The sequence below is a fragment of the Petaurus breviceps genome, unplaced genomic scaffold (genome assembly GCF_028583685.1).
Source record: "Petaurus breviceps papuanus isolate PSGF00001 unplaced genomic scaffold, PetGlider_PUasm1.0 175, whole genome shotgun sequence".
Lineage (NCBI taxonomy): Eukaryota > Metazoa > Chordata > Mammalia > Diprotodontia > Petauridae > Petaurus > Petaurus breviceps.
This window is the reverse complement of record NW_027185764.1, coordinates 25,314,220-25,327,997: the sequence shown is the minus strand read 5'-3', so window position 1 is coordinate 25,327,997 and position 13,778 is coordinate 25,314,220. Positions and strand designations below refer to the sequence as shown.

The 13,778-nt window shown below is 35.2% G+C and overlaps 1 protein-coding gene across 1 annotated transcript in view; it reads left to right on the top strand.

Moving 5' to 3' along the window:
- The window catches only part of LOC138158751 (phospholipid-transporting ATPase ABCA3-like), a 177,674-nt gene that overhangs the window by 88,094 nt on the left and 75,802 nt on the right, over window positions 1–13,778 (top strand). The window contains exons 13-17 of the mRNA XM_069084939.1: window positions 1,335–1,489; window positions 1,955–2,110; window positions 2,453–2,663; window positions 5,044–5,194; window positions 8,051–8,149. Coding sequence (XP_068941040.1) covers window positions 1,335–1,489; window positions 1,955–2,110; window positions 2,453–2,663; window positions 5,044–5,194; window positions 8,051–8,149 — 772 coding nt within the window. The remainder of the gene's footprint in view (window positions 1–1,334; window positions 1,490–1,954; window positions 2,111–2,452; window positions 2,664–5,043; window positions 5,195–8,050; window positions 8,150–13,778) is intronic.

Below are 13,778 nucleotides of genomic sequence, written 5' to 3'. Positions count from 1 at the left end.
GACAGATGGATCTGTAACCTCTACCTTTCTTTTGGCTGTCTGGAGACTTTGAGTTGAACAATTCAGCTCTCATTTCCATACCAAAGGTCTTGTTATCTTCTCCTACCTCCACACCCTTTTCAAGCCAAGTGTGTCCTCTATGGCTCCCTTTCCTCAGTATACACAGTTCTGGCCCCATTTGAGCCTATTATAGCCAGAGTGAAGCATCTGAGAGATAGGGGGAATGGGAGTAGAACACTGGCCTCTTTATCAGCATTTGGCCCATCCAGTCCTCCAGCTAGCTTGGGTGAAAGGGTGTGGTCCAAGGCAACAAATATATATGTATATATATATATATATATATATGTGTGTGTGTGTGTGTGTATAAAACCATTTTTAAAAAAAAAAGGTGAAGTACCAAGACTGATGGGATATGTTTTTACTACCTTCATGCATTTGCACAAGCATACTTTACAGATCTTTGAATTTCAAAACCATTCTCTTTTATCTGTGCTCAGTTCAAGTGCTACCTTCTAGATGATACCCCATCTACCGTGTTTCCCCTATAATAAGACACTGTCTTATTATTTTTTTTTGGACAGAAAAACACCAGAGGGCTTATTTTCAGGGGAGGGCTTATTTTAATGAACATTGACAGCAATTTTAATAAACAGGTAAATGTGAACAAAAAAATGTACCTTTATTCAATAAGCAAATCACTGGGGAAGAACAGGATGATGCGCTCACTGCTGCAGCTCTGATTGGATGCAGCTTGGAGCGCGGCGTGCATTTCACCCGGGGGGGGGGGACGGTGCTTACAGAGGGTACCATAATGTAGCATGTAGCGCAGGGGATCACCTTCACTACAGTAGCAATCTCAATAGGGCTTATTTTGGGGGGAGGGCTTATTTTATTCCTCTAAAATAAGAGGAATCTTACACAGTAAGGGGAGGGCTTATTTTAGGGATAGGTCTTATTATTGGGGAAACACGGTAGATACCCTGGAAGTATCTAGATGATACTTCTCTAATACCCCAGCTGAAAGTCTTTTCCTCACAGACATTTCCCTAATGTGTTTTCTCTGGATCTCTCCTTTGTCCATATATTTTATTGATCTTCATTCATGACAATTCCCCCAATAGAATATAATCTCCCTGAAAGTAGGAGCTATATAATTTTTTATTATCTCCAGAACCCAAATAATTTTCTTACATATAGTATCATTAAATAATTCTTTATTGAATAAAATTAGTTAAAATTGAGGGGATCCATTTAGTCTGATTTCTTATGAGAACCTTGAAACAGAAGTTGTTACTGCAGATAGATTTCTGAGATATCTTTTGGTTGGTCCTCAGGTCTGTTTCCTCCTACAAGTGGACAGGCGTATATTAATGGCTTTGAAATCACAAGGGATATGGTTCAGATCCGAAAGAACCTGGGTTTATGCCCCCAGCACGACCTCTTGTTTGATTACTTGACAGTAGAAGAACATCTTTACTTCTTTGCTAAGGTAATCCAACGAGAAATGTTTTTCTTCTGTTCACATGCTTGGGTGTGATAGATCTAAGAAAGCACCCTTAGAATGTCCCAAAATAGTATTCTCATAGATTTACAGCTGGAAAGGAACTTAGAAGTCATCTAGCCCAAACCCTTTACAGATCAATAACTGAGGCCCAGAGGGGTTAAAAGTGCAGGGCACTGCCTTAATCCTTTTAAAACAAAGTAAGACTGGTGGGAAGGGAACCTCTAAAACTAAAGCTGCTCTAAATTGTAGCAGTGTCATTGAATGGGAAGAACGTTTGGATCTGTCACTTATTGAGCATGGGGCAAGTGACTTCATTTTTATGGACCTCGATTTCCTCATCTGTAATATGAGAGAAAATTATCTCTAAGGTTCTTCCCTGATAGCTCTAATTCCTAAGTTTCTTTATTCAAATTTAGAAGACTACTTAAATCTTCTCTCTTGGTGTTTTAGCTGAAAGGATTTTCTAAAAAGAAGTTAAAAGGTGAAATTGATCACATGTTGAATGTTTTTAACCTGGAAGAAAAGCGAAATTCATTTACAAATTCACTAAGTGGAGGGATGAAGCGCAAACTTTCCATCAGTATTGCACTCGTAGGAGACTCTAAGGTACTAAATCTGGTCAAAATGATCCTTACTGTTGTCTGATTAGAAACGTTAAAAACTTAAGGGAGATATAAACATACGTAGTCCTCTAAAAAGAATTTCCAAAGATCAGTGAAGAAAAATAATAATGGTCTGATATTAGGTTATGGGTTAATATGGTAATAAGGCTTGGAAGGACTAGCTCTGATTTAGCCTGAACTTACCTAAGTCAGACAAATGACTCAAACACTTTCTTTTACCTTAACTTGAAAAGAGGATACAAAGCAAATCCAAGCTGGGCTCTGTGAATAATAAGAGATTCCACATATGATATCAGTGTCACTAAGTTCTCTCTCTGGCCTGTAGGTTGTGATGCTAGATGAACCTACATCTGGCATGGATTTGATCTCAAGAAGGGCTACCTGGAATCTTCTTCAGCAGCAGAAAAGTAGCCGTACCATCCTGTTGACCACCCACCATATGGACGAGGCTGACCTGCTGGGTGACCGCATTGCCATTATGGCCAAGGGAGACCTGCAGTGCTGTGGCTCTTCACTATTCCTCAAACATAAATATGGTCTCTCTAGTTTTCCCTCCTTTGATCCTACCAACATACTGCTGTCAGACTAATCTTTCTGAGTTATAATTTTCATAATGAATTTCCCCAGTAAAACTAAACCAGAAACTAAAATGGTTTCCTATTTCCTATTGTATCATATTTAAATTCCTCTGCCTAATTCCTTCATCTTCTGTTATCTGACTCCATGTTAACTCTCCAAACTTATTTACCACTATTTTCCAATATATGCACCCTCTACTGTAGTCAGGCAAATCAGATCACTAGTCCACAGATCATGCTCATTTCCACCTAATGTATAGAATGCACTACCATCTCCAATATCTCAGCCCTTTGTTTTCCTTGGGTAGACCAATTCAAATACTAACCTTAATGAAAGGACGTGGTTTATAGATCACTTTCATTTTAGTTCCTGAAATGTGCCCAGAATTCTTTTTTGGAACTGGTGGGGAAAGGAAGTACATGTCCTATTTATGAAGTCATTGCTCTTGAGCTCACAATTGAGTTGGAGAGGCAAGACACATAAAACAGTTGCAATATATTGTATAGTTAAATGTTTATATTGTTTTGTAAGATTTTTAGAAAGAAGATCTTTGTGAACTGGAGTAGTGGAGAAAGGTTTTGTATTAGAAATGAGACTTGAACTATGCACTGTAGAATAAATGGTGTTTGGGTTGTTAGAGGGAGAGGAGTGGGCATTTCATGAAGCAAAAGCAATGTTAAAGAAGTGAATGGAGGTGAGAGTGGTCATGGTCTGTGAGTCAGTAAGGAAACCAAGCTGGAATAAAGTTCCTAAGGGGGGATAGTGGAAAATAAGGATAACAGAAATAAAGTAATAGAAATCTGAGACTAGATGGGATTTGATTTGATTTGATTCAGAAGGCAAGTGTGTGTTTTTAAGTAGAAGAGACATAAATGTTCTTTAAGGAATATTAAGATTGGCTACTGGGATAACCAATACCATTGGTAACCAGGATAAGCTACCAGGGTAGCTTAGAGAAGGAAGAGAAAAGAGCAAACGGTAACCCAGTTAGTGGCTAGGGACTAGGCACAAGCCCCTAAATTTGGGGGGTAGAAGAGCAAAAACTATTGGAAGATTAAATATAAAGATTTTAGATGACGCCTTCACTCTATAAATTTTGGCTTGTAAGGTTGCTTTTTTAAAGGCTGTTTTCTCCTTCTTCAATATGTATAATTGCTACCAGGTCAACAATGGTACCTATATTATGGATTATGTATCCCATGGTCTGAGTGCCAAGACTTTCCTTATGCTTTAATATAAAAAAGAAAGTTATTATTAAATTATTGCTATTAAAAATAACAAATTTTAAAATCTATGAATTAGAAACAGTTATTCCCAATTAAAAGCAAGATACAACACATACATAAAAGTCAGGGACCTTCTCACCAATCTTTTACTAATATTAATCTCTATTTAATTCTGTTTTAGATTTAGGACCTTATTAGCATACATTTTTTTTTGTTTTTTGGAGGGCAGTTGGGGTTAAGTGACTTGCCCAAGGTCACATGGCTAGTTTTTGTGTTAAGTGTATGAGGCCGGATTTGAACTCAGGTCCTCCTGACTCCAGGGCCGGTGCTCAATTCACTGCGCCACCTAGCCGCCCCTAGCATAAACTTTTATATGAAGTCATGAGAATAATGTGAATTCCCCTAAGGAGTGAAATACAGAGAGAAAAATAGCAAAGGGCTGAGAACTTAGCCTGAATAAATACTTATTATTATGACATAAGAGAAAGAAAGAAAAAAAGATGGAGTTCTAGAAAAGGTAGAAAGAGATTAGGGGAATAAAGAGAGAATTCCCAAGAGTGGGGTGTTCAACAATACCTAATCAAAGGTGAAGGAGAATGAAGATTATGAAAAACCTTTTGGATTTATCAAGAAGGTCATTGCTGATCTTTAATAAAACAGTTTAAATTTAATGGGAGGGGAGGGAAGCAGAATGGAAGCTATACTACAGAAACCTTTCTTCCCAAAAATTCCATTTTCTGCTACCTCTACACCTAGTCCTGGGCACTAGATAGATATTATTCCCTGAGAAAAAATACCATTAGAAAGATTTGCTCAAACCCCCCCCCCCAAATTATCTTCCTTACAAATGTCTTTGACTTTTACTCCAACATTTAGCAATTGTAGGGTCTCATACCAATAGTTTTCCTCACCTGTTTGATTATCCACTCATGAAAATACTCTTTCTAGGTTACGTCCTGTGTTTAACATTCACTGTCTGAGGAGACAAAATTTAAAAGTAGCAGTTAGAAGCTGTAGGAAAAATCTCTTCACAATTGTAGCCACATTACATGTGGTCTCTCAAGGATAATAGAAAAAGTAATACTTTCATTCGAGTTTTTAATTATTTCAGGTGCGGGATACCACTTGATCATGGTAAAGGAACCTCAATGTAACATAAAGAAGATTTCCCAACTGATTTTTCGTTTTGTGCCAAATGCCAGAATGGAGAGTAATGTTGGAGCCGAGTTATCATTTATCCTACCTAAAGAGAATGCTGTAAGGTATGAGTCTGAAGAGTGTTGAGCTGATGATATTCATATTTTAATTATTTAGTTACTTCTCCTGTATTCTTCACACTAGGAACCTGGGCATCTGACTCTTCATTACCCCATTTGGGGTTTTCTTGGCAGAAATCAGTAGCAGTGAAAAGTCAAAGATCAATGATTTACCATTTCCTTCTCTACCTTGTTTTACAGAGGAGGAAACTGAGGCAAAAAGGGTCAAGTGACTTTCCCAGGGTCACAGCTAGTGCCCAATGCCAGGTTTGAACTCACAAAGATTAAGTCTTTCTGACTCCAGGCCCAGCATTCTATCCGCTTTGCAGCCCAGCTGCCCCCATTTCTGCCTTTACTTTGTGACAAGAATGGGCACATTCCTTAAATTTCCTGACAGAAAATTTAAATGTTGAAAATTCATACTTTGAAAACTGCTTCTACATAACAGCAGGTCACATATCTTCCACAAAAAAAAATAGAAGCATGTAACTGGATATAACATCACAAATCAGAAAGTAATTACTGCTTTCTAGTTGTAACATTTTTCTTTCAATGTATCATGTATTGGGTTTCAATTTTCAAGTTGTTATGTAGTGGGGATTTCTTAAATAGGAGAATTTAACCAACTGATACTTAATTTTATTGTTGTTAAATGTACTGATATTTTGTCATCCTATGTTTTTCTCTTTTTTTAATGAAATTATTTCTTTTCTCCACTTTTATTTCTATTGTGAACTTGAATTTTTTTAACTACCTTAGGGCAGGATGAGAAAATAAATTTCCCTAAGTTATTTTAAGCACTCTTCTAGTAGATATTACAAGTACGCTTTGTTGTTAAATCTGTAACTCTGTAGTCTCATTGTTACTAATTCTAATTTTCTAAAAAAAGAAATGCTATTTTTATTCTTTTTCCTTTTCCCTAAAAGTCTAAAGCCTTCAGATTCTTAGATTACTTAATATAATGTTTAATTATTTTTGTAACTTAGCATCACTATTGCTATATGTTATTTAATATGTTAATTGGATAAATGTCATAATATTCCTTTATTTCAGTCATTTTTACTTGTGTCTTATTTTCCATGACCTCTTTTGGAGTTTCCTTGGCAAAGATATTAGAGTGGTTTGCCATTTCCTTCTCAAGATCATTTTACAAATGAGAAACTGAGGCAAATAGGGTTAAGTGGCTTGCCCAGGGTCATGCAGCTAATAAGTGTCTGAGGCCAGATTTGAACTCAGAAAGATAAGTCCTCCTGACTCTAGACCTGGTACTCTATCCATTGTGCCACCTAGCTGCCACTAAATTATAAATTATCTGCTTTAATTTGTCCTTTGGAGTTTTTTACTTCTTTGGTAGCTGGTTCCTCTATTTTTATTATTTGATATTTTCTGATATTGCAGAACTTTTTAATAATTTTTTAAGTTTTTGCTGTTAGTAGTATTATTTGTTTCTCATATAGCTGTTGTAGTTTTAGTGGTCCAGAGTGGCAATTGTCATTCTGCCATCTTCTCAGAAGTCTAGTCACCACCTTAGAAATAGGCATTATTGGTATGGAATACTAGAAGCCTTCATGTCACCCAAGTATATTTATGACTGATTTTGGCAAAAGATTCTAGAGATAGGTTCTCTGAGAAAGTTCAATTTTGAAATATTGAAGTTTTCCTCAGTTTTATTTGAGATATACAGCTCATTACTAAACTTGAGAAATATTTGTATATATGTTGGCTCACATTCATTCTGTAAGGGGGAATATTTGAGGTCTAGTACCAGAACTGTTTCTTTGCTAAATGAATTTTATTTCCTATGTGATCTAACTAAATTATCTGATTGTAACATTTCCTTAGACCATATACCCAAGCACACATAAATTTGTTAATAACAGTACTGCTCTTAAATCCTTGTGTATTTTCTACCTTTGTTTCCCTAACTTGAGGTTTTGATAATCCTTCCTGTGGCTACTGCTTCATACAGACTAACCTCTCTGTAACTTAAGTCAGGTCAGTTGTAAAATGAAATCAGATTAGAAGAGCTCTAAAATCCTTTCCAAATCTAAATGTTAAGATCCTAGGAATATAGGCTTCCTTTCATCTACCAAAGCCTCCCCCACACACACACATAAGAGTACTAACTTCTAACTGTTTTATTCTAGCCATAAGGATTTATAAGGATAGACAGAAAGGTATTTACAGACATATAGATTATATGTAGATTCCAAATTCATCTATTTTGCTAAAGATCTCTACATGCTGGATACAATTATCTTAGCTACTGTAGTGCCAGTTATTTCTGGTCATGGCTTTCTGTCAATGTTCATAAGGTTTTTATTCTCTTAATTCCCTCTTGAATAACTTTTCATGAGGACTAGATCCCAACTATCTAACCAGGCTCTTTTAGAAAGCAAATCTTTCCTGGTCCCCAGATACTAGAGTCTCTTTCTTTCTATAAGTATTCTCTCCCTCTACAACAATGCCTTACTTTTCCTTTGATGAAAAGTCCATTTGTCTCTCCTGGATAAGATAGTAGTGATATCTCTTTACTTATTACACAATTGCCCTTAACCAGGTATAGCCATTATCCAGCTTATTCAGAAAGAAATATTACTAGCTTAGGTAATTGGTTAATGTAAGGTTCCACCAGAGTTGTTTATTATCCCCTTCCCCTATTATTCCATTACCTTTCTAGCTTAGAATGGATATACAAACTTCAAGAGTATTATAATATAATAATAATTATAATAAAAATTAATTTTTGTCTATCCCATGGGGGGGGAAATTAAGAAACTAGAGACTGTGACAAAATACTTGAAATGCAGCTAGAATGAACCAGAATGGCACTTTTTCTTTCTCTTTGCCTTCTTCTTCTAGGTTTGAAGAACTGTTTACTGAACTAGAAACGAATCAGGAAAAGCTAGGAATTTCTAGCTATGGGGCCTCTGTTACAACTATGGAGGAGGTCTTCCTTAAGTAAGTAGTTTCTGGGTATACCCAAAAAACCAAGCCTTCCCCTGCCCCTGAATCATATATGGATTTAGGAATAAATCTTTGTCTACCTGAAATCAGAGTAATTTAAAGTATACTGATGCCATGTGTTAATTTTATCTGAAAATACAAGTACTGAAAATTTAACTAATTAAGTTCCTTTCCCCTGGAGTAGAAGGTGTTATGAGAGAAATATCACCTCATTGAATTCATGTGGTAAGTTACTGCTGCCAAATAAATCTACCACAAAGCAAAGGTTAAAGTTTAAAAACCTAGGTGATGTTATGCTTAAGCACAAGTTCAGGAGGTAGAAAAATGATCCTGAACAAAGGTTGGAGTTTCTTACAAACCTTTAAAAGATTATTGCATCAGAGAGACAAAGAAATAATTTTTGACATACAGGAATCTCATATATCCTTTTAAGCCATAAAAGTTGAACAAACTTAAACAGAATCATAATCTCATATATCTCCTAAGGAAATAGACCTGGTTAAATAGATTCTATATATAAATTAAATCAAGTTAACAGATTAAACTACTTTTAGAGGCTTTATAATGGGCTGATTGACAGGGAAGATTTATATATCTCAAAGTAAACTACAGAGTTAAAGCTAGTTGGGATCCTTCCTCAAATAAGGCAAATCAAATTATTTGGGGAAACCTTGACTCCCATTTCAGCTTTTTATTTGAGGAATATTTGAGGCCTTAAGTAAATGTTCATATCCCATGGGACAGGTTTCAGCCAGCTCAATAAACTTCTAACTGGAAGAAACAGCTTTGATCTACCCTTACCCCCAATAATAAAAATTATTAAAAGTTAAAATAAAAAATTCTCATAACAGAGAGTAAGAGTGAAGTGTAGAACTTTTAGAGAAATCAGAGTTCATAAAGTGTGGAGAGAGAGGATAATGAATTAACCAATCTTATCCTTTCCACCTTGACACATCTTACCTATGTTCTCTTTTCCACTCACATGACCATCATCCTACTTGAGTACTCAATCACTTCTCACCTAAACTTTTATATTAGTTTCCTGATAGGTCTCGTGGCTCAGTGCTTTCCCCATGCATATATATGTACATCTGCATACATGTATATTATATACACATATGTATAAACATATATATACATATGTGTATATATACACACATACACATATATTTTATTCCCCATAGAGGCACCAAAATAGTTTTTCTAAAGCATATTAACCATGATAGCCCCAATACTCAATAAATGCCGGTGGCAATTACTCTGAGAATTAAACATAAAATCTTCTGTTGGGCCTTTAAAACACTTTACAACATGGCCTCACCTTAACTTTCTAGTCTTCTTAACATATTTTTCACTTCCACACACTCTGGGTCCAGACAAATTGTCCTTCTTGCTTTTCTTCACACACAGTATTCTATCTCCTGTCTGATGCCTTTGTACTAAGTGATGTTTCCTGTTTCTGCCCAGAAAATATTCCCTCTCTATCTCTTCACAAGGGCTTTCTTGGTCCTTTTTTTATCATTTGGGTACACCTCTGTGTATGTGTGTTGCCTCCTCTGTTAGAATGTAAGCTTCTTGAAAGCAAGGCCTGTTTTCCTTTGAATCCCCATTGCTTAGCAAAGTACCTGGCATTTAGGTACTTAATAAATGCTTGTTAATTGATAATTAATTCAAATTATGGAGCTGAATAGAGCAGACAGTTGGAAAAGCTTTAAAAGCAGGAATAATTCAGGAAAGTTGATCCTAGGAATATGGCTGCCCAGGAAATGAGTATTTTAGTATGCGAAAATTATGTGAGTAGGTGAAAGAAAGCTACTGAATTAGAGTTTGAATAACCAAGAAGGTAACTGTGACCAAAGTTCAAAGTATACTAGAAACTTGAATAATAAATACATCACTTCCTTTGTAGCTATTTTTTTAAAGCTATAAATTAAATATCTGGGAAATTGAATTAAAAAAAAAACTCTGAACTCTCTGTGTACCTATAACTTTCCTCATTTGTAGGTGGTTTGTACCCTGAGGTTCTCTTGCACTGTTTTAAGTGGCCCCCTGAACTTGTCTTCTTGAGTTGCCGTATTCTCTGGACACACTAGACCTGGAATGTGCAGGAGACCCTGAATGTGCCAAGGATGAAGCATTCCCTTGCACCAATATAATTTCCTATTTGTATCCCAAACTGGCCTCCCTGTGTGTCCTCAGGAGTCAAGACAGGCTCTAGTCAGTCTGCACCAGACTGAGAAACTGTTTTGTGCATCTGAGACCTTTGTAGATAAGCAGACCATCCTGTCTTTGTGGTTTAGCAGCTCATAAGAGAAAAGAATACTCCCCTTCGGGAGGTGATTAATCCTTTTCCTCTCTCCTATGACTTCCCCTTTGCCCAGTGGAGTTCCCACATATAGAAGCCTTTTTCTTGTAACAAATCCAGATGCAATGCGTGTCTCATGAACTTGTGATACTGTTTTTGGTTAACAGCTGTAACCAAACATTTGATATGCCCTAACCTAGCTTAGAATATATTTTACAGGGCGGCCAAATGGGGGTGCCATAGGATTTTCATTACTATTTTAGATATATTGGAAATGCAGATCTGGGGCAAGAGGTTAAATCTAAGAGCCAGTAATATAAAGCTGACAGTGGAAGCCATGAGCATAAAAGTATATATTCAGGAAAACATTATTCCTGATGACAGTTTGCTACATCAGAAAACTATAGGTACCAGTTATGCCTGTCCTCTACAAATGTTCATATATGTAAATATATATGTATGTGTATATATGGGTGTGTGTTTGTATACATACACATACAACCACCTATTATGGGAGTGTGTGTATGTGTGTGTATGTATATATATATATATGTGTGTGTGTGTGTGTGTGTGTATGCATATGTGTGTATATAATCTCATTAAACAAAGACTTTGAGACTAGGTACCATTATATATCTTTAAGGATCTTAGAATATCATGTACATGTTAAGTATTAGAACAAAATTATTTTGGTTGTTTGATGGTTAACTACCAAATTTCCCTAATTCATTCTGAAGGTGACTTCAGCCATTCAATTTCAACCAGGAAATTTAATTTAATCATTTTCCATTAATTGTTCAATTCAAAGAAAAGTATTTTTCCAAACATTAAACATTGAAATGGAATTTAGATATTAAAAAATAGTAAGAATAATAATAGGTAGCATGTATATAACATTGTAAGGTTAACAAAGCTCTTTATAAATACTATCTCATTTTATCCTTGCAACAACTTGGGGATAGAGATGCTATTATTATTCCCATTTTACCAATAAGGAAACTAAGGCAGAAGTTAAGTGATTTGCTCAGGGTCACACAGCTAATAAGTGTCTCATCTTTTTGACATCAAGTACAGCACTTGTACCACATCCATCCACTTTACCACATAGCTACCTCAATATTATTTAGAGGAAACACAGAAATGTCAAACTATTTAGACTTTCACTCAAAACACTTTTCTCCATAATTTGGGTTAGTTATTTTTTTCTAGACTTGAATTAATGCTACTAGTATGTTCATAAATTCACTACTATGTAAATACTAGGTAAATTATTCATTTAACCTTTCCTGAAGAATTGCACTTCTCTGCTTTGGGACATCATTAATTATTAAAAAGTTTTTGTTCATATTGAACAAAAATCTACTTCACTGTAAATGCTCTCAATAATCTTTGTTTTGTCCTTTGTAACCGCATATAAAGAGATTAGCTCCATTTCTTCATGACAGCTCCTCAAACATTTTAAAATAACTTTTATGTCACATCTGAATTTTGTCTTCCCAAAAATAAATATTCTTAGTTCCTTCAACTATATACAATAAGATTTTGAGCCTTCCTCCTCTTTGTTATCATCTTTGGATCAAACAATTTTCTAATGATCCTCTTAAAATATACTTTGCACACAATAGCTACTTAAAATTTTGTTAGATGAATGAGTAGCAACCAGAACTGAATACAGTGTACCAATACAGAGTACAACAATACTGTTACCCAATTTGTTCTCTTCAGCCAAACATTAATATTAGACCTTTTACATCTATATCACGGTGTTGATTTGCATTTCTCTCCCATTATTTGCATAATTCCAAATTGCTTTTCAAGATAGTTGTACCAACTCACAACTTTACCGACAGCAGACGTGTGCCTATTTTCCTACAACACCTCTAATATTTACTATCCCCATCTTTTGTCAATCTTTACCAGTTTGGAGGATATGAAGTAAAAATGTGAGAGTTATTTCGATTTGCATTTTCTCTTTATCAGTGCTTTGCAGAATTCTTTCATGTGGTTCAATTCAATTTTTGTGTACAATTCACATTTTGAGAACTGTTTGTTATAAACTAGGAAATGGCTATACATACATATTTACATACATTTTGTTGTTGTTTGTCCTTGTGTGTTTTATAAGGAAGCTAAGTGGTTGAGGGATTAGAGCACTGGACCTGAAGTCAGGAAGACCTGAATTCAAATCCAGTCTTAGATACTTACTAGCTCTGTGACCCAGGGCAAGTCACTTAACCCTGCTTGCCTCGGTTTCCTTATCTGTAAATGAACTAGAGAAGGAGATAGTAAACTATTCCAGTATCTTTGTCAAGAAAACCCTAAATGGGGTCATAAAGAGTTGGACATGTCTAAAATGACTCAACAACCAGTAATAAACATGTATGCACATATATGTGTGTACATGTATAGATTACGTGTGTGTATATATATATTATACATATATCTTTTAATTCTTAATATATATCTTGGATACCAAACTTTTATCACTTGGTCATAATGAATGATTTCTTCGGTAAGTTGTTATAATCTATTTGACAAGATTTTGTTTATATTCATTAATGAAAGTGGTATATTTATAGTTTTCTTTTTGTTTTATCATTTCCTAGTTTGAGTATTAGGGCTGTTCTGGGAGAGTATTTCCTTTTTATTTCTCAGTTTTGGGAAATAATTTGTGTATGAATTTGTTATTTGGAAGTTTGATAGAGTTCTCCTACAACTCTGTTAGGACTAGGAGTTGGGGGAGGGGTTAATTCCTCTATAACTAGTTCTGTTTTCTGAATTATTTAAGATCTCTAATAGGTCTTCTGTTTAGTTTGGGTATTTTATATTTTTGAAAGTATTCCTTTATTTCTTTTGTGTTTTCAGTTTTGTTAGCATATAACTGTATATAATAGGTTCTGATCATTCTCTTTATTTCTTTTAGTTTTGTTGTGATTTCACCTTGATCATTTGCCACTATGTTGATTTGATTTCTTCTGTCTTTCTAACCTGATATAATCAGTTAGATAAAATAGAATCTAATCAGTTCAGTTTTATTAGTCTTTTAAAAGAACCAGCTTTTTGTTTTAGTTGTCATTTCTAAGAAGGGAATTTTGGGGGAGTTAACAGTTTATCATTTTCCTCTAATTTTATTTTTTTTGCTTTTTTTGGAGGGCAATTGGGGTTAAGTGACTTGCCCAAGGTCACATGGCTAGTTTTTGTGTTAAGTGTCTGAGGCCAGATTTGAACTCAGGTCCTCCTGACTTCAAGGCCAGTGCTCTTCAGTTCCTCTAATTTTTAATATCTCCTTTTTTGTGCTTACTTTAGGTTTGTTTATTT